At 44.0% G+C, this 20635-nt stretch overlaps 1 protein-coding gene across 9 annotated transcripts in view; it reads right to left on the reverse strand.

The window, feature by feature from the left end:
- The window catches only part of TBC1D1 (TBC1 domain family member 1), a 242938-nt gene that overhangs the window by 72224 nt on the left and 150079 nt on the right, over positions 1-20635 (reverse strand). For 3 of the 9 annotated variants that reach the window (XM_023224633.3, XM_023224638.1, XM_023224639.3), the window contains 4 exons: positions 20326-20412; positions 16329-16609; positions 13039-13158; positions 11840-12063 (listed from right to left, as the gene is read on the reverse strand). In XM_023224633.3, coding sequence (XP_023080401.1) covers positions 11840-12063; positions 13039-13158; positions 16329-16609; positions 20326-20412 — 712 coding nt within the window. Of the gene's footprint in view, positions 1-11839; positions 12064-13038; positions 13159-14152; positions 14530-16328; positions 16610-20325; positions 20413-20635 lie in introns of those variants that run through there. The other 6 variants (XM_023224642.3, XM_023224634.3, XM_023224635.3 and 3 more) reach the window with 6 other exon arrangements.

Consider the following 20635-nt stretch of genomic DNA (forward strand, 5'->3'; position numbering starts at 1 on the left):
AAAGTGGTAATACCTATGGGAATCATCTACTTGTGTAAAAGTGAAAACACAAAATGCTTAATACATGATAAAGATCATTACAATGGCTATTATTGGCTTCGTTGGCTGTTTCATCCTCTGCCATAGAACACATTTCTAATTTTCAATGTGTTATTTTCCTATTTCCCCTAACAATCACTCAGGACTTTTTTGGAATTTTTATCAGAATAGGAGGCCCCCATGATTATCAGCTGCTGAGGCTTGAAGGCCCCACCCAAGAGAATTCATCTCCAGAATCCAACATTTGGGGGCGCCACCTGACAACTGGTATTTCTACAAGTCTTCCAGGGGATTCTGGGGCATAGTTTGCAAACAGCTGGCAGAAACGTAGCTATGGGACAGGTGCAGTGGCTCACACCTATAATCCCTAGACTTGGGGAGGCCAAGGCAGGCGGATCACTTGAGACCAGGAGTTCGAGACCAGCCTGGTTAACATGGCAAAACTCCATCTCTATTAAAAAATAAAAATAAAAAAAAAACTAGCCAGGTGTGGTGGTAGATGCCTGTAATCCCAGCTACTGAGGAAGCTGAGGCAGGAGAATCGCTTGAACTCAGGAGGCAGAGGTTGCAGTGAGCAGAGATGGTGCCCCTGCACTCAAGCCTGGGTGACAGAGCAAGACTCCATCTCAAAGAAAAAAGAAAAACAAAGAAATGGAGGCCGGGCATGGTGGCTCATGCCTGTATTCCCAGCACTTTGGGAGGCCGAGGAGGATGAATCATGAGGTCAGGAGATCAAGACCATCCTGGCCAACATGGTGAAACCCTGTCTCTACTAAAAACACAAAAAAATTAGCCTGGTGTGACAGTGCATGCCTATAGTCCCAGCTACTTGGGAGGCTAAGGCAGGAGAATTGCTTGAACCTGGGAGGCGGAGGTTGCAGTGAGCCGAGATTTGCACCACTGCACTCCAGCCTGGGCGACAGAGCGAAACTCCATCTCAAAAAAAAAAAAAAGGAAATATAGCTCTGTGTGAATGCCACCAATCTGTGGCCCTCTGGCTGCCTCCCAGCTGCACGGTCCCTGATGGAGGCACCCTGGAGACTTGGCTTCCCAGCCTTCCCACACACCCGTGAGGGCAGTGCCAGAACCCAGGGCATCCTCCCTTTCGGCCTGGGCAGAAGAAAGACAAACACAACAGTCTGCAGGAAACCCTGGGGCCAGCAGGACCAGACCCTTCCCACCCCTGCTGGTTTAACCATCCCAGTGGGTAGAATCACAGGTGAGGTTCCCCTGGAGGAGGAGGTTCCACACCAGCTCACACGTAAAGGCCCTCCTTAACATTCAACCACACAAAAACACATACATCAACGTTCACAGCGGTATTATTCATAACAGCCAAAAGGTGAAAACAATCTAAATGCTTCTCGACTGGTAAATGGATAAACCATATGTGATGTCTCCATACAAAGGAATATTAATGTCACTTAAAAAGAATGAATTACTGGTATGTATTATGACATAATGAATTTTGAAAACATTATATTAAATCAAAGATGCCAGACACAAAAGACCACATATTACATGACTGCACTTAGATGAATGTGTTCAGAATAGGCAAATCTATAGAGACAGAAAGTAGATCAGGGGCTGTCTATGGTTAGAGGTGGACGGCAGTAGATTGGCAAGTGACAACTACAGGTTTTTATCCAGGGGGACAAAAAAATGTTTCAAAATTAGACTGTGGTGGGTCGGGCTCACACCTTTAATCCCAACACTTTGGGAGGCTGAGGCAGGTGGATCACTTGAGGCCAGGAGCTGGAGACCAGTCTGGCCAACTTGGTGAAACCCTGTCTCTAGTAAACATATAAAAATTAGCCAGGTGTGGTGGGGCATGCCTGTAATCCCAGCTACTCGGGTCGCTGAGGCATGAGAATCACTAGAACCCAGGAGGTGCAGGTTGCAACGAGCCAAGATCGCACCACTGCACTCCAGTCTGGGTGACACAGAAAGACTCCATCTCAAAGAAAAAAAAAAAAAAATAGATTGTGGTATGGTTGCACAACTCTGTGGATATACCAAAAAACAACCTCACAACATTGAATTGTACATTTTAAATGAATGACCTGTATAGGATGTGAATTATATCTCAATAAAGCTGTTTTTTAAACAAAACAAACCTATCCTTCTAAAAAACGCCCTCCTCAGAGCTGATCCAACCCTTCCTTCCCTTGTGGGGCTGCCTGTTTACTGAAGCAGGCAGTAGGATATACAGAGGACCAGGGACCAGGATGAGGTAAACAGGCACCCAGGGTATAATCCTTAGGAGACACTCACTCTCAAGGTCCTGGAAGTTCAGGATCCACACCTGCCAGCCCTGAAAGGGAGTGCCTCCTTACATTTTGTACCCTGGACACCTGCTGGCCTCACTCTAGTCCCAGCCCTGATTTTGAGGCTGCTCATGTTCAGGTATGTCCATAAATTCTATCCCCTTGGAAATATTTTCAAACTACTTGTCATTCACTTGCTTTAAACTCTTCAGTGGCTCCCTGGTATAGATTAAAGTTCAAAGGTTAACAGATCAAGATCACCCACTTTGGACATTCTCCTGCAGGCACACAGGCACACACTCTAGAGTAAGAGCAGCCCTAAGGAAGAATTTGCTGTCAGGTACTGCAGCATCATCATGGGTCAGCTGGGATCCGAACAGGAGGGCAAGGATTCAAATCCAGGCCATCTGACTCCAGCATCTCAGCATCCAAGCCCTCAGCCCTCCTACCAAGCAGCAGTGGCTCAGGTGCTATCTTGTGTCACCAATAACCTTAGTTCCAGCGCCCACACAGTGTTATGGACTGGTTGTTTAAACGCCAGCGATTCACCAGGAAGAGCTCAGTCAATATTAACTCAAAATTGTTAACAGGCACAAAAATAGCAAGTCTAGGTAAAATCTTGCCATTCACTGTGACTTCCTTGACTTTTGAAATGACAAGCCAAGAAGCACAATGGGGTGTGGGGGTGGCACGGGGGGCGGGGGGAGATGGGGAGGTGATCAAGAATCTTTAACCATAGAAATCCATGAACAATCAGATTCTTGGCTTGCAATATTTTATCTTGAACCTGGTCTTTGTTCACCACAGAAAAGCAAAGTTATACAGAAAGTAAATTAAGAACAATCTTAAAAATCCACGTCTCTGCCAACTGAAGACAGTTTTTTTCTTCCTTGTTTTGCCCATGTCCTAAAACCCCGTAGAAGAAGAAAAACATCTAGATTTCAGAAAGTAGCTCTCCATTCGAATAAGTTGCAAATGAGCAAGGAATATAAATATTGTAACAAGATCAAAAACAAAAACACAGGGGAAAAAAAAAAAAGCAAGCACACTTTTCCGGGATTGGAAAGAAACAAGGGTAATCAAGATATGGGGAGCAACACTGCCACCAAGTGGTGACGGTTTCTCAAGTCACTCTCCGAGGTCTGAATTGAGGTCAACCCTCTCAACGTGGCAGCAATCAGAATCCTGAGGAGTCTAAAAAGAAAGAATTCAGGCCCAGGCCCCACCCCCACACTCCCTGACAGTGAGGGAGACAGCCAGGAGGGCATGTCCGGCCTGTGTTTTAAGAATCTCCCCAGGTGTTTTTGGTGCACAGATGTCACTATGCTTGTATTTTCCAGCAAAGTTTCACCTGCAGTTATTCCACTTATATCACCCACTAAAATTTCCTGCTGATACGTAAATTATTGAAAACTATATACGACACATATAAATCATCATGTTTCAAATGAGTTCCTAAGTTTTTCACAATAATATAAATTGGTCATCATAAAGATTCAGATTATATACTTCAGTTTAGGCATTACTGTTTATTACTGCTGACATCTCAGTTGATAACTAATATCTAATCCACTAAACTTAATGTTATTATAAATTAGGCATATTGACACAGCTACACCCAAAAGACAAAGAAACCTTTGAACTTAAGTCTCACTGGACTCTTTTCTTATACAATGGGTTTCAAATCAATAAATCATTCTTATCTATAGTAGGTTTTTGTTTTTTTTTTTTTACAAGACATGTAAAGTCTGAAAGCTTCTATTGTTGGTAAAATGCACAATGTAATCTGAAATGCTTAAAGGAAAAGTAGAAGACTAAATTTAATATTGTTCCCTGGCACCTAGAGGTAAATAAAATGATTTTTCCCCATTTCAAAGTTGGGAGTTGCCTTAAAAATCGTTTCTTAATAACAAAGGATTATCTTTTGCATAATACACCCAGAGAGAAAATTATGGAGATTATGTACTACCAGATACCTAATCAAACATTGATTTTCAGCATTTTTTTTTTGGTAGGCTTGACAATTAGGTTAGAGCCCACGGCTGAGAAAACAAACACCCACACTGTGTCTCCCGTGCTCCATGAGAGATAAGGCCTCGCTTCTCGGAAAACGAAAGGGCAGGAAAGACGCAAAGTGCCATACATTTGGGTTCACCTGACACACGGTCAAATGTTTCTTTAAACCTTACCATGTTTTTAATCACTGCCTGTTTCCCATCACACTCACTCTTTGCTTCTCCAGATGGCACAAGTCTTCTCAAAAAAATATCCCTGATGACTCAGACTTATTTGAGACTTGAGATACTTGAGAGACTCCTGGAGCCCATCGCTAGCCCCAGGGCAGCCTCACAGAAAGGCCTAACCTAGGACACATCAAAAATCTGGACTGGATTTCCCATGGTTGTTGATCCTAAGCCCTGCCTCCTCATAGTGGACCCAAAACATCAGCCTCGCTGGGGAGCTTGTGAGAACTTCAGAACCCACCCTGACCTACTGCAACAGAGTCTGTCTTTTAACAGGATTTCCAGAGGACTCCAAGCACATGGAGTTCGTAAAACACTGCTCTAAACCATGATCCGAAGAAAGCCTCTTAATCAACAGCTGTGTTCAGGTCTTCATCTGACGGATGAGACTGCCTCTATCTGCTTTACCTTCAGTACAGGCCAACGATGGGGATTCACAGTGAGGTTCTGAAAATGCGAGAATGCTGTCACACAGACATAAGCATCCTCAGAGGAGCAAATATGTCTCTCTCATGAACAGACACTTCTCAAAAGAAGACATTCATACAGCTTGGCTGTGCACAGTGGCTCACACCTGTAATCCCAGCACTTTGGGAGGCCAAGGCGGGCGGATCACCAGGTCAGGAGATTGAGATCATCCTGGCTAACACAAGTGAAACCCCGTCTCTACTAAAAACATAAAAAAATTAGCCGGGTGTGGTGGCGGGCACCTGTAGTCCCAGCTACTTGGGAGGCTGAGGCAGGAGAATGGCGTAAGCCTGGGAGGTGGAGCTTGCAGTGACCCAAGATTGCGCCACTGTGCTCCAGCCTGGGCGACAGAGCTAGACTCCGTCTCAAAAAAAAAAAAAAGAAAAGAAAAGAAAGAAGACATTCACACAGGCAGCAAACATGAAAAAAGTTCAACATCACTGATCATTACAGAAATGCAAATCAAAACCACAATGAGATACCATGTCACACCAGTCAGAATGGCAATTATTAAAAAGTCAAGAAACAGATGCTGGTGGGGTTGCGGAGAAATAAGAATGCTTTTACACTGTTGTTGGGAATGTAAATTAGTTCAAACATTGTGGAAGATGGTGTAGCAATTCCCCCAAAGATCTAGAAATACCATTTGACCCAGCAATCCCATTCCTGGGTATATACCCAACGGAATATAAATCATTCTGTTACAAAGATACACGCATGCATATGTTCACTGCAGCACTATTCACAACAGCAAAGACATGGAATCAACCCAAATGCCCATCAATGATAGACTGGGTAAAGAAAAAGTGGTACATACACAACATGGAATACTATGCAGCCATAAAAATGAATGAGATCATGTCCTTTGCAGGGACATGGATGGAGCTGAAAGCCGTTATCCTCAGCAAACTAATGCAGGAACAGAAAACCAAACACTGCAAGTTTCGCTCATAGGTGGGAGCTGAACCAAGAGAACACAAGGACACAGGAAAGGGAACAACAAATACTGGAGCCTGTTGGGGGGTGGCAGGGAACAGGGAGAGCATTAGGAAAAATAACTAATGCATGCTGGACTTAATACCTAGGTGATGGGTTGACAGGTGCAACAAACCACCATGGCACATATTTACCTATGTAACAAACCTGCACATCCTCCACATGTACCCTGGCACTAAAAAGAAAAAGAAAAAAATTCAAATAAAAAAAAATATGTCTGCCCTTAGGTACGCTCTACAAATGCTATCTTAAACACACCCAACCTGCAGCAGCTTTGCTAACGCCACCCTCTGCCTAGTGTATAGTTACCAAGAGTGAACGGTCCTTCCACATACTCAGCGTCATACAAGGCGTTCACCCTAAAAACCCATAGCACCAAGAGAGAATGCACTTTCTGTAGTTTCTGGGGCAGCCAGAGATGACCACCACAAACTTAAAGCATCACTGAAGCCATTTGTTTTACATTTAAACAGGCAGCTTTCAGGATTCTATTTCAAGATCTATTTTTATCACAAAAACATTTGCCTTGCCAAGTCTTCAAGTAAAAATCGCTGATTTCCTATTTATCATCCAGCTTCCCTTCAATGTAGTACCTGCTGTACGCCTGACCTACTTACTACCCGAGAAGCAGGGACCCTCCGAGGTTCAGGATTAAAACCAGCCCTCTTAGACTTTGCTAACTTAAAGCTGTAATTCTTACAAGAGACCAACTGGTCACTGTTGAATCTAAAAAGAAAAAAAAAAATAGTCTGGGATTTGGGAATATTTGCCCTGGAGCTACCAGACATATGCAAGTAAATTTCTAAACATAAATTAACCTCCTACCTACCTCAGATAGGTTTCCAAAATACAAAATTCAGATGCTTGCAACTTAATCACCTCATGAGGATTTTGTGTATAGAAAACAGTCACATATCCCTGAGTAAACAAGACGTAGACTAATTCTGTTTGAGACAAGTTTGCCCATTATACTATTAGAGATGAGACTATCCACGTCTATCCACTGTGCCTGACTTTGTATTTTCTTCTCTCTTTACACTATATTTAGTAGAAGACACACTCCTTACTCACTTAACACCCTTCTCTCCAGGTTTTTTATTTTAGCCCATCTATTAAAAATAATAATCTCCAAATTACTGAAAATTTCTATTTTTCCTTCGCTAGTAACATTATCACTATTGCAAACACCATGGTTTTTATATTACTGTTGGTTCGTTTTACTAGTATCTTCCAAGTGGGATGACCTGGATGGAACTGTATAAACATCCCTGCCTCACTTTTTCACCTGGAAGAAAGGTTGTAAGACTTCCTGTCCAATTGAAGTTTGCACTGCCAGAATATAAATGTAAAACAGGCAGTCATTTTGAGCACCTGAAATAGGTGTTAAAAGGTACTGTTAAGATTCTATTTCTCACAAGCACACTTGTGTGTCTCCCATGCCAAACTCAGAGTGGGAATGCAGTGAGTCCAGCGGCTGCAGGCTCAGCTGCCCGTGGCTCAGCCACCCAGGCAAAGCAGGAACACAGTCTTGTGCACACTCAGCTGGAGACAGTATGCACAAAGCAGGGACCTCTGGGGAAAGAAACCTCAGAGCTCTAAATTGTTTTTGGATGTGATGTCTCTCAGCTGGAGGGAACATATGGCGACCTGCTGGTGTGGGTCAAAGTGGTCACAGACCACAGTGGAGGGCTCTGGCATCGTTGCACCCTAAGGATGGGGAACAGACAGTAGCAGAGGACAAAGACGCCCGATTTGTCCTCTCAGACAGAAATCAGTTGCCATCCACACTCCAGTGCCAATGCTAACTATTAGGGAGGCGGTCAGGGTGGAAGGGGGCGGAGGAGATTGACTGAAGTCAAGTCCGTACATTAAAATGCCCAGAAATATGTTTTCCATTCAGTGTTGGTGCCTGCCCAACAGGTACACATGCGGATACACTGAGAGTCCACACCCAACACAGATGCCTACAGGGAGCTTCCTGTAGGAAGAGGGAAGCACAGGCAGGACCACCTCCAGAGGGTCCCGCAGGGTCCTACATCTCTGGCTGCAGCCCAGTGCTGTGTGTGATTCAGAGCATGAGCTTTGGAGATCAGACCCATGAGCTCAGGTCCTGCCTCTGGCTCCCACTAACTCCCTGGTTTGGGGAAGGTGATTTAAGCCACTCCCAGCCTCCACTCACCCACCTGTAAAATGGGTTTCATAAAAATGTCGACGTTCATAAGGCTGACTAATTAAAGGAAGTAATTCGTGTAAAGCACTTAGCAGAGTATAAAAAGAGCATAATACGTGGCTACCACTATACTAATTCTTCCTTAATAATCCTTTTATTCTCCTGTTTTCCCTTTGCATACACAGAACACTTAAACAATGTTGTCCAGAAATTCAGCCAGCATCTCTTGGTTCTGAGAAGAGATAAGAAATAATACGTCCCTATAGAGACAGAGGAGGCATGAGGAGGGAGTTGAGAAATCACAAATCACTAAGTTTGCAAGAATCTGAGCCACCGACCTGCCTGCCTTTAGCAGTCATCAAGCCTGCAGGAGCTGCCGGAGATGGATGATGAAGATGAACCTGTGAACATGTGTTACAGGGAGAGAGGTGCTATGGGAGAGTCACGATACAAGGGAAGGGGAGGGAGGGAACCACAGGGATACTGAGGAACAGCATTCTAGGCAGAGGGAGCGGCCTGTGCAAGGGCTCGGGTCGGGCATGGGGGTGAGTTCAAGGATGGCATGGCACAAGCCAGAGGGGCTGCTGGGAGCCTGCATCAGAGGAAAGGTGGACATGGATGGTGATCTCTGCCTAGCACTGACAGGGGGCTCCAGGACATCTTCTTGCAGGAGATTGGGTGGTGGGGCACAGGACAGTGAGAAGCTGAATTATTTGGGGTCTGATGAATCAGGGATGATTACGGCCTAGGAATAGGAGGAGCAGCACCTATGCCAGGCTCTGTTCTGTTTGGTACTTTTAGCCATTACTTAAAGGCACAAAGGCCATGTTTATCCACTTGACAGGCAAATGTATACAACTTACTGGTCACCAGAATCAAGACTCAAAAGAATCGCAAAAGGACTGCTCAAAACTGATTAATACTTTATAGGTACCAACTATTTGAGGAAAAAAACCTTCTCAAGTATAGACATTACCCCCCCCCCCCCCCCCAAGAGATAGTGTCTCACTCTGTCACCCAGGCTGGAGTACAGGGGTGTGATCACAGCTCACTGTAACCTCAAACTCCTGGGCTCAAGTAATCCTCCTGCCTCAGTCTCCCGAGTAGCTAGGACTACAGCTTCACAACACTATGCTCAGCTAATTTTTATTTTTTGTAGAGACAGGGTCTCACTATGTTGCCAAGGGTGGCCTCAAACTCCTGGCCTCCAGGGATCCTCCTGTCTTGGCCTCCCAAAGCACTGAGATTACAGGCATGGGCCACCGTGCCCAGCCAGGAATCAATCCAAATTTAAGTAACGGTTCATATCCCAAAGGACAAGATACAATACGAGCCGAGAAAGTGAGTTAATCACTTAAAGCAGAAACAGATTAAGGTCAATCTGCATTAACAGAGCAGCGGCAGGTCAATGGAAGAAGCAACACACTGCCAGAGCCAGAGGCCAAGTGAACACCAAGTTCAACTCAGGACTCCATGAGGGACAGAGGCTCTTCGGAGGACAGGACTTGGACCAGGCGTTCCCCAACAGTGACGAGGACAATTCCCTGGAGAAGAGAGCTAAAGGAGCAGCAGCTTCCATGGTCCTCCATCATCTGAAGGGCAGGAAACAGATGCAAACACATTCTGTGTGGCTTCAGAGATCAGAGAAGAAGCCAGGAACGAGAGGACAGGGAGGCAGGATGCAGCTCAGTCTATGAATGCTCGTTTGAAAACTTGTAACTGTTCTGCGATGGAGCAAGCAGTCATGTGTGGCCCCTAACACATCCTGGCCACTGCACAAAGCATTTCCAAGCAGAACTTTCCAAGTGACCACGCCCTGTGAGGTATGGCCACCACAACACGGAGGCAGTCTTTATTAAACACTGAAACTCGGGTTCTGGCACCCCTGTTCTACAGTTTCAGACATGAATCAGTGTCATTCCTCCTCCAGGGCCTCCCTCTGGTGGCTCTGGTTCCCACTGTCCCACTCCACACCCTCTAACAGGGTGCTACAGGACCTGGGAAGAAGAGCCCTTCTCTGCAGCAAGCAGGCCTCTCCACCGGGCAGGGGAAGAGAGAAGCAGCCATCCGGCTCAGGCTGGCAGCAAGAGAAATCAAACCCTGGCCAGGCTCAGCAAGTCCACTGAGGGGCCACCCACAGCAGGAATACTTTACAGGTACAAACCACTTGAGGGAAAAAAGGTGCTGGTGAGTGGCAGCTCCATGGTGCCTCCACATGGAAAGGCTGAGGCAAGAGAAGCAACGGGCCAGGCTCACCAGAGGGACCTCCACAGCATGGGAGGTGACGTTACCCTGGAAACATTCGCATCACTGATTTTCTTTCCAGTACTATGCATTTTCAATGCTTTTAAAAAATGTACCACACTTTGGGAGGCCGAGGCGGGTGGATCACGAGGTCAGAAGATCGAGACCGTCCTGGTTAACATGGTAAAACCCCGTCTCTACTGAAAATACAAAAACTTAGCCGGGCGGGGTGGCAGGCGCCTGTGGTCCCAGCTACTCGGGAGGCTAAGGCAGGAGAATGGCGTCAACCGGGAGGCAGAGCTTGCAGTGAGCCGAGATCCCGCCACTGCACTCCAGCCTGGGCGACACAGCAAGATTTCATCAAAAAAAAAAAAAAAAAGTATCAGTAATGATAGCACGCTGCCTTGTCTCAACCAGTGTGGCAACAGGCATAATTAATCCCAGGTTATAGGTGGTAACTTTAGACAGCTCGTTCTGGTTCACAGCTCCTAAGGAGAAAAGCTGGGATTTGAATGCAGACTCCGAAGTCCACGCTTTGGTTACAGGGTAGCTAGTCAGACACGAGGAGGACAGGAGAGGGCCCCTCCCAGATACACACCAGCAATGTCAGGGGACCATCAGGTGATGGTCAAGCATTTGTTAACTGTTTCTCTAAAGTGAGAACTGGTCACAGCCGGCACCAGGGAGGGGCGGGCTCCCAGCGGATACACAACACCTGAAACTGGTGAGCAGCAGCTTCCCAGTAAGAAGATCTCGGGAGCTGGGCGAGTGGGCTCAAGCATGCGCATTAAGAGGCAAAATGGCGGAGTTTAACTGGTGCATAGCGTTCCTCTAGGAATGCTAGACTGGACAGGGAAGAACGCCTCAAGTAAGCACGCCTACAACTCCAGTAAACACCCTGCGCATGCTCCCCCACAACCCCCGAGTGCTAGCAGGCCACTGCACATAGGGACAGCCCACCTCAAGGGAGGAATCAGGGGAGAAGGAACGCAAGACCCCGGAAGTATGCCAACATATAAAACCCCAGGTCAAAAGACCAAATCACACACTTGATCTCTCAAGCTGCCCACCTGACCATCTTCCAAGTGTACTTGACGTCCTTTCATTCCTGCTCTGATATTTTTAGTAAACTTTCACTCCTGCTCTAAAACTTGCCTCAGTCTCTCCTTTTGCCTTATGTCCTAGGAGGCAAGAAGTGAGGTTGCTGCAGACCTGTCTGGATTCACCGCTGGTAACGCTGTGACCACTCTCAACATCAGAGCTCTTCGCCCGTTTATGGAGAGGTTACCCTAAATGAGCTCTAAATTCCTTCCCTAAGAAATGTAGGGTAACCTCTAAACTCCCTCCCTAGTTGCCTTTGTGACTGCCTCAGACCTGCCAATACTGAAGAGGGCAGGGTTCTGCTTTCTTACCAATATGATGGGGCTCCCAGGGTCCTCTGTCAGCTGGATGTTTGCGAGCTCTCTTTGAGGTTTCATCTCGGGTCCGGGCCTTACCTTCATATCTGCTGGAAGAATCGCACGCCTTCTGCGGGGTGGCTACTCGGAGGAATATCTGCTGCCTCCAGGAGTGCCTCCGGGTCTTTACAGGGGTCCCACCAGAATCACCAAGATGGTTTGCTTTGGATTCAAAGTCCCTAAAATTATAAGACGATTGACTTATGACTAGTGGGGAGGAATTCACGAGATTTTGTTAGCTTAACATTTTTTTTTAAACAAAGCACTAAATTATCAACTATCTTTGTATAAATAATCACAGAAGTTATATCAAGCTCACAGTGGGTCATCATTCCTAAAGAACTGCTTTCTTACAGGATCCTTTTCATAAAAAGAGAACGATTACATGCCCTTAAATGATTTCGATTGTAACAGAGATTAAGAAACATGTTCCACATATCATAGCTTCCAACTGGGCCTCTCTTGGTGCCACTTTGAAAAAGAGAAACTGCCTAAAGGGGGAAAAGCGGGGGCGATGCCAAGGGGCCCCATTCTGCTCTCCTCTGTACATGGGAATATCTGCTCAGCACAGGCCCATGTCTCCAAGGATTCCCACAAAAAATGAAACAAGTTGCAATTTAATTACACAGAACCAGCAAGGCAATAACTATGCAGTCAATTGACGATGATGATGTTTTAATGTGTATATTTTTTTAAACTACAAAATATAGTTATCAATATATAAACAATCTAATCATACATTTTTTTCCTATTCACAGGACAACCTGAGAAGACCCTTCTAATTTATACCTAAGTTGTGTACCTGGAACTAAGCAATCCCCTCAACTTACAGATTAGACGTCCTGAACAGATCAGACATCCTGATTTGAAACAGCCATACGCTCACTACCCAGAAACACTGCTCTCAGAGACTTGATGAAGATTTTCTTTAAGATAACACTTAAACTAATCCTCAATCTCAAAACTGAAGAACAGGTTGGTTGCACATTTTTTAAAATGACATTCAGTAAGAAAAAAGTATAAGAAAGAAGATACAACAGATTTAGCTGAAATGATTTTTTAAACGACAAAACAGTAGTTAAAACACCTTGTATATCTAATGATATTCAACACTTAATAACACCCAGGGTTGATATATCTAAATTAAGCCCTACCTTTTGGTGTTCATAAAGTCAGAGGTGTTATTTTCATCTACAGGAGCCAGAAATTTTAGAAAATTTGGCACAGAGGAAGAAGAATGAAGTTTTTTCCGCAGGGCATTACGGTAGGAGATGCTAAGAGTTTGGTTGAAAAAAGAGTTTAGGATAAAGAAACATAAAAACACAAAGTATAAAATATAAGCTTCAAAATAAACATTTTTGTTCTAATGCTAAGAAAAGTAAACTAGATAAGAAAGTAAAAGTAGTCCACGAATGAGATTTAACTTTCATTTTCACCAGTAAAATTTGATTTTAAATGAATAGGATAATCTTTTAAAAACGAAAACCAATCCATTTTCCAAATGACTCATCCTTTCAAACTGGGAAAAATAATTCTCCTAAATCAATCAGGAAGTTTCTGATATGGCACAACTTGCAGTGTACATGATCAAACACAGATGTTAACCTGTGTGTGTGTGTGTGTGTGTGCGTGTGTGTGTATACGCATGCATGTTAAGTGTCCACTAGGGCAAGGAAATGTGAAAATAAGCATATAAAAAACAATTTGCAGCAGGGTACAGTGGCTCACACCTGTAATCCCAGCACTTTTGGGAGACTGAGGCAGGCGGATCACTTGAGGTCAGGAGTTCAAGACCAACCTGGTCCACATGGTGAAACCCCATCTCTACAAAAAAAAAATAAAAATACTAGCTGGGCAGGGTGGCGTGTGCCTGTAGTCCCAGCTACGCGGGAGGCTGAGGCAGGAGAACTGCTTGAACCCACGAGGCAGAAGCCGCAGTGAGCCAAGATCACGCCACTGCACTCCAGCCTGGGGAACAGAGTGAGACCCTGTCTCAAAAACAAAAACAAACCCAAACACAAACCAATTTGCCATTAACATCTGTTTTCATGATTTTAAGAAAAGTAATCAACAGTAAAATTAACTTGGTTCAAATGACAGCTGAAAATAAGACCAAATATAAACAAAGACACACATACACACAAACACACACACACACAGAGTGGCTCTGCTTCCTGCATGCACATTCCCCCCATTCAGCACGTTCTCATCAGTGTGAACTCCCCAGGAAAACAGACAACACCAAACTTGCCACGTGAGTGAGCTCACCTCTTTGGCACAGCATTCCCACTTTGTTCTCCACTGGAATTATGTTTTAAGTACTTAAAAAAGTTTGGCGAGGAGGCGGAGGGGTTAAGACGAGGTGGAGGAGCAGGAGCTGAAGACTGACCTGGGCGGTGCTTAGACTCACCCGCAGGTGAAGGATCCACACTAAACAGCAATCAGAGAAAGCACGGGGAGGGGTTAGCAGGAGAGGGGGCGCCGACAGGGACACGGAGCAAACAGATGGAAGGAGCACAACTGCTTTTGTCTCGTTGTTCCAGTAACACTGTCAGAGTGGAGGACTTCTTCCACTCCTCTTCCTCATCTCTGCTCGCTCTCTGGCAAAGGCAGTTTTCACTAAAAAACAGAGTATATTGATGGCCATTCTTGACCATTTCCCACGTGTTTATGCTCCCAACAATACTTTTTTTTTTTTTAAAATAGGTCTCACTCTGTCACCCAGGCTGGAGTGCAGTAGCACAATCATAGCTGACTGTAACCTTGAACTGTTGGCCTCAAGCAACCTCCCACCTCAGCCTCCCAAAGGTCTGGGATTACAGGAGTGAGCCACTTCGCCCAGGAACAATAGTATTTCTTTCTCTATTTCCTTTTTCAGGAACTGGCAAGAAAAAAAAATTCAATTAAAGTATAAACAAAAGCAAAAAAAAAAATCTGAACTTTAAAAAAATACATTTCCCTTTAAAATGAACAATATCCTGTCTTGAATTTCAATGTCTTATTTCCTGCAGATAAATCAGAAGAGAGTTCACAAGAGGGAAAGAAAGCAGAATGGGCCATGCTAGCGAGGCAGGCAGACAGGCATGTCCCCATCCCCCTCATTACAGATGTGTGACATCATCTATTCTGAAGCTACATTCTTCATGGAGAAAGGAAAAGTACTGATACTGAGTCCTACCAACTCTGGCTTTGAGAAACAGCAGACTTCACAAGAGAACTAGGGCTCTCCAGAAGGAATGTTTCAATGATCACTGAAAACGCCAACAACAGAGGAGTGGGCAGGCAGTGGTGAGGCAGAACAGAAGTAGTGTGTGAACAGGGTGTTAAACACAAGAAACTTACACGGCTACATAACCCTATGATGCATGTCTCTAAAAGCATGTATTTATTAAGCAGTACCTTCTGACATGTCCCCTGCTTTTGGGATCACCACTACCCCACTGAATTCCAAACAACCAAGAACTCTTTCCAATGGCTGATAGAAAACAAAGCTGGGAGGCTCTGCTTCATCATCCAGGGCTGTTAATGCTCACACTTCTTTACTCAGAACATTCCAAACACTTCTGTACTACGCACACTCTCAATGATCCATGTATGAACTACATGAACACACAGGTCCTGGGAATTCTGCGGCTGCCAGTCAGAAGAAGGCAGCAACTGTACACAGGTGTGACCCTGATTCATATTAGGTGAGGGATTTTTTAAATTGTTTAAAGTTGTTTTTAAAGATAACTCTGTGTCCATTCATAGTCTCTGGCACATAGAGTCAAATGAATCACTAAGGGACACTTGGAAGGAACAGGGGGAACTTCTGATTACCCCGCTCCATAACCAGACAGTTCTAACTGGTCACTGAAACCCAACTGTTACAATGAATAAATCTTGTTAGAAGAATCTAGAATTCTTACAGTGAGAGATTTTAGAAAACATCTACTCCAATTTTGTGATACAGAGAAGTTTAGCAAATTTGTCCACGTCACAATTAGTTCACAGTAGAGCTAGGACCAGAAGCCAAGGCACCCCTGTCACCCCATAAGGTCAGCATACCTCTCCTGCTCTGCCTGTAGGGGTCACCGCCTCTCCCTCCCGCTGTAGCCCTGCTCCAGGGCTTCGGATGGGGAGACTCATCTGCTTGCCCTCTTCCTCACAGCAGCAAAGTTCCACAGCCAGCAATGTCTCTTACTTTGTTTGAGGAGTAATGACTATGCATGTTAGGTAACATTTTTGCTCACTTTCACCTGCTTCCTGACAATACATGTACCCATTGCTTGTATACACACCAGCAGCTCGAACAAACATGTCACTGCTTCCAGTTTTCTTTCTTCGAACCAAGAGTAAAGCCTTACTCGTTTCTCTCACTCAATAAACATACCTGGGATGCACATACCCGGCTAGTCACAGATATGCCCCAGCTATTTATGCAACAAATTTAAACAAATCTTACTTTCGTTCATGAGGCGTCTCTGTGCTCACTGAGTGATACCTCGTAAGTTTCCTTTGCGAAACCCCCGGGGACCCCCGGGCAGGTTGTGGAGGTTCCTGGCATTCCATGGGGAAGTGACTCAGGGTATTTGCTCGCCTCCTGAAGGCCTGCTGGGGCGACGGCGGAGCTGGCTCTTCTGGGAGATGACTCTCCGAGTCACTGGACAGGTCCTCCGAGGAGCCGAGCAGCTTAAAGGAGCTCTCAGAGACGGGCAAGGCCTCCTTTTCACACACAGATGGCTCCTGGCAGCAAACACATAGCAGATCAGACACGCCATGGGGAATTTGTGGGGTTTATAAATCTCTAGTTCCAGTGTGGGCAAATATTTCAGGATGTAAGTATGTGTTCTGATTATAATGCCATCTAGAGGCCACCACCAAAAGCAGAAGAAAATGAAGGTCCATTAAATAAATGCCAGCTCCTCAAGGACACACTGCTGGCTTGCTGGAGAAGTGGGAAAACTGGCCAGGTGCAGGAGTGGAGAACATAAGCCACAACCTGTAACGTTCTGGGCAACGCCAAGAATAGTGCCCTCTCTCTAGAAAACAGGACTGTTTACTACAGCTTCCAAAGAGAGTGAGTGCTGGACAACTTGTCTCCACGGCTTAACCAAGTTCTTTATCTTTGCCACATGTGTTCACTCATGTTAAACCCACATTTTAAAGCTCTCTCCGAATCTCATCTACTGTTGAGATTCAACTTCGTAATCTGAGTAAGAACTGTATCAATATTCTTAGAATACGGAAAATCACCCTGTAGGCACTTATTGCTGCAATTCAGGGGAAGTAATTTCTTTCTGCACCTCAATTTCGTCATCTGTAAGAGGGTATAGTAAAAATTTATCTGAGTTTCAAGAACAAAGCAAGATAATACAACCAAAAGTACTTTTTATGTTGTAAAATGTTATACAAACGTAAGGTATTGTTTTATTAGGTATGCAATAATCTATGGAGTGCTCAAACATTTGTTGAGAATCATGACAATATTTTAAAGTTGTATGCCTTCACGATGCATGCTTTTTCAAACGAATGAACTACTACCACTCGAGCAAACTGATGTTTAACACTGCACCCAGGACGTGGCTAGTGGCCAATATATTTTTAATATATCTAAAATATTTAAAAAGAGGAATTGTAGCAGCTTGCCCCTATTGAAATTGTTGAAAGGGAAAAAATAAATCAACATGAATAGAGTAAACAGGAATGAATGTATCTAATAGTGGACTGGAGACTCTAAATTCTACCTGTTCATTTGATAACACAGTTGAGTGCCTTTTAGGTAGCAGGTATTGAGGGTTTTAATTTGGAAAAAAAAAAAAAAAGAAATTTGTTTATTAAAGGGAGAAGTTACATATATTTAATTTTATAAAAAAACATCAACATACTATGAAATGTTGATTACTTTCATAACTCAAGTTTTTCATTCTTCAGGACTCAATGGTTGTGAAGATTCTTTTAAGGATTTAAAAGTCTGTCTAAGACAATACATCACAGAAGACAATCTTCATCATGCAAACCTGTTGATCTAAGTTCTTATCAATATCCCTCCAAATTAGATCAAAGAGCTAACCCTTAGCTTAATCGGACAACTGAAAGGGCCATTTTCATTTGTCAAATTTCAGGGCTATTTGGCTTCTTTGCATCTCGTAGGTGATCAATTTATTAGAACAGATCAAATTACATAAAATAGAATATACAGCAGTTTCTCAATTCAAGATGAATAAAAGAAAGATGTAAAGAAGTACACATAAACATATACAATACAAGCAAGCAGCTTCTGAAAAGTTGCATCTCTCTTAGAATGACTCTAGAAATTGAAATCTTAGACTTTTAAATCTTTTTAAAAGAATCTTCACAACTATCGAGTCCTGAAGAATGAATATGTATATATTCCTATTTCTGCATTTTAGAGAAAAATAAAAAGCAAGCAATAAGGCTTACTGGAAAGCCACCTGAGTGACATGAATTTCTTCATTGTATCTCTATTGACACTGGTCTGTCTGGAATGCCTTCTTCTCAGTTCACTTCCGTAGGCATAATTCCTACACCAAGATTTAGTCCAATAGCATCACTGGCCCCTTACCCCTCACCTTTTCCCTGGTTCCACTGACCAAACCTAACCTCCCCTCCCCTTACTCTTCTGACATTGAAGTTACCGGTGTCTCTTATTTGTAACTTCTGGGCTCCTACCACACTCTGCTTGATGCTGCAGCTGTTTGTGCATCTGTCATCTCTCTCCTCCTAGGTAACTTCCTACATGAAAGGGGCTGTGTGTGGTTCATCTGTATACAACAAATAGACAAAAACCTAATTGCAGGGTGGGATCAGTGTGTTATTAGATGGAGGCTGGACGATGCCATGTTCCCCTGGATTTTAACTTAGAAACTCACATTTACAAGACTGCTGTCCAGGTCTTCACTCCCCAGAGGGGTCTGCAGACCAGGAGCAGCAGCATTGCCTTGGAGCTCATTGGAAATGCACCATTTCAGGCCTCCCCCAGTGCCTACTGAACCAGAATCTGCACTTTAACCAGAACCCCATGATGAAGGCACCTGAAATTTGAGAAGCATTCATCTAAGGAAGTGTTTCTCAAACTGGGCCCTCTATCACGTTAGTAGGTGGTACAACTGAGTGGTTTGCCATGAGTATTTTTAAAATGGAACAAAATATCAGTATGTATTATATGTTGTCAACAGTAAATATTGTTTTGTTAACTTTTAATTTTGTGTGTGAATGTATAGGTATGTGTGTGTAGGTATGTGTGTTTGTGAACTACGCCACAATGTTAAATGTGCTTCTTACTGTAGGTTAGAAAAATTCTGAAAGCCACGTGTCTAGGAGGGATGGCAGAGGACTGTAAACCCTGCCTGTGGTAAGGAGCTGGCCTCCGCAAACACTCCCTCCCTCACTACTGCAAAAGAGTCCTCTGGTAGCAGAAGGGAAAGCTGGCCCCCCAGCACAAAACCCAAACCTGCTTTTCGTCAGTTATAAAGTTGAACTGACCAGGTTTAAATATGATTAAATGTCTGGAAAGCAAGTTATTAAAAGAAGGACATAGATACTTGCTTATTTAAATAAAACAGTAATGGTTCATTATAATCATAGAGCCAGCTACAGGATAAAGTTTCAGAAATTTAATTTCCCCAAAAGTGGGGGAGAATGAAAGGGGGTGTGAAAGTTGAAAAATTAACGGGTACACTAGAAGCCCAGTCCCCACCAGTATGCAATATACCCATGTAATCAACATGCACATGGTACCCCTAAATCCAAAATAAAAATGTTTTTAAACAAGAACAATTTAAGTTGTATACTTCTCTAAATTCACAAATCCACTTTTTGAGGTTTTCCCAATATTAATTATTTTTTAATAGGAAAATCTACTTGAGAAAGAAATCAATTGATTATATTGTGACAAATTAGATCTTACTTGTATCAAATTGTGATCTTGTTTCTTTGTGTATGGAATGACCATCTGCTTTTTTTAAATTTTATTTATTTCTCTTTTTGAGACGGAGTCTCGCTCTGTCGCCCTAGCTGCAGTGCAGCGGTGCGATCTCAGCTAACTGCAAGCTCCGCCTCCCGGGTTCATGCCATTCTCCTGCTTCAGCCTCCCTAGTAGCTGGAACTGTAGGCGCCTGCCACCACGTCCAGCTGATTTTTTGTATTTTTAGTAGAGACGGGGTTTCACCGTGTTAACCAGGATGATCTCGATCTCCTGACCTCGTGATCTGCCTACCTCGGCCTCCTAGAGTGTTGGGATTAGAGGCGTGAGCCACTGCACCTGGCCCCATCTGCTCTTTTATGTAAAACTTTTATGTCATGATAGACCTGCATGACCAGTCATCCACCTGTGCCAGGAAATTTGGAAGCAGCAAATGATTGGAGGCATGTAGACAGGCGATGAGCAAGACCTATTTGTTAGTTTCTTCAGGGTGTCGTATAAAGAGAAATGTGCTTACTTTGCTGGTGTTACTTAATGTACTAGACATGGAGCTATCCAGATCCACACTGGTGGAGTGGTCCTGCAGGCCTCTGGCTCTATTACCCTATACAAAGAAAAGGCAGTCGAGTTATGACCCTGGAGGCTTTTGCAAAGGCATCAGCTAGACGCAGATTGGTCCATTTAAATAAGCTGAGGAAAAAAATGTATCTACTGAGAAATGCTACTAAGGATATATGTACATTAAAATAATCTACATTTCCATCATTTAAAAAAAAAAAAAAAAGACACTAACCTAAACATTCCAAAACACCTGGCGGCTGAGTAAT

The sequence above is a fragment of the Piliocolobus tephrosceles genome, chromosome 3, assembly GCF_002776525.5.
Source record: "Piliocolobus tephrosceles isolate RC106 chromosome 3, ASM277652v3, whole genome shotgun sequence".
In the NCBI taxonomy this organism is placed as follows: Eukaryota; Metazoa; Chordata; class Mammalia; order Primates; family Cercopithecidae; genus Piliocolobus; species Piliocolobus tephrosceles.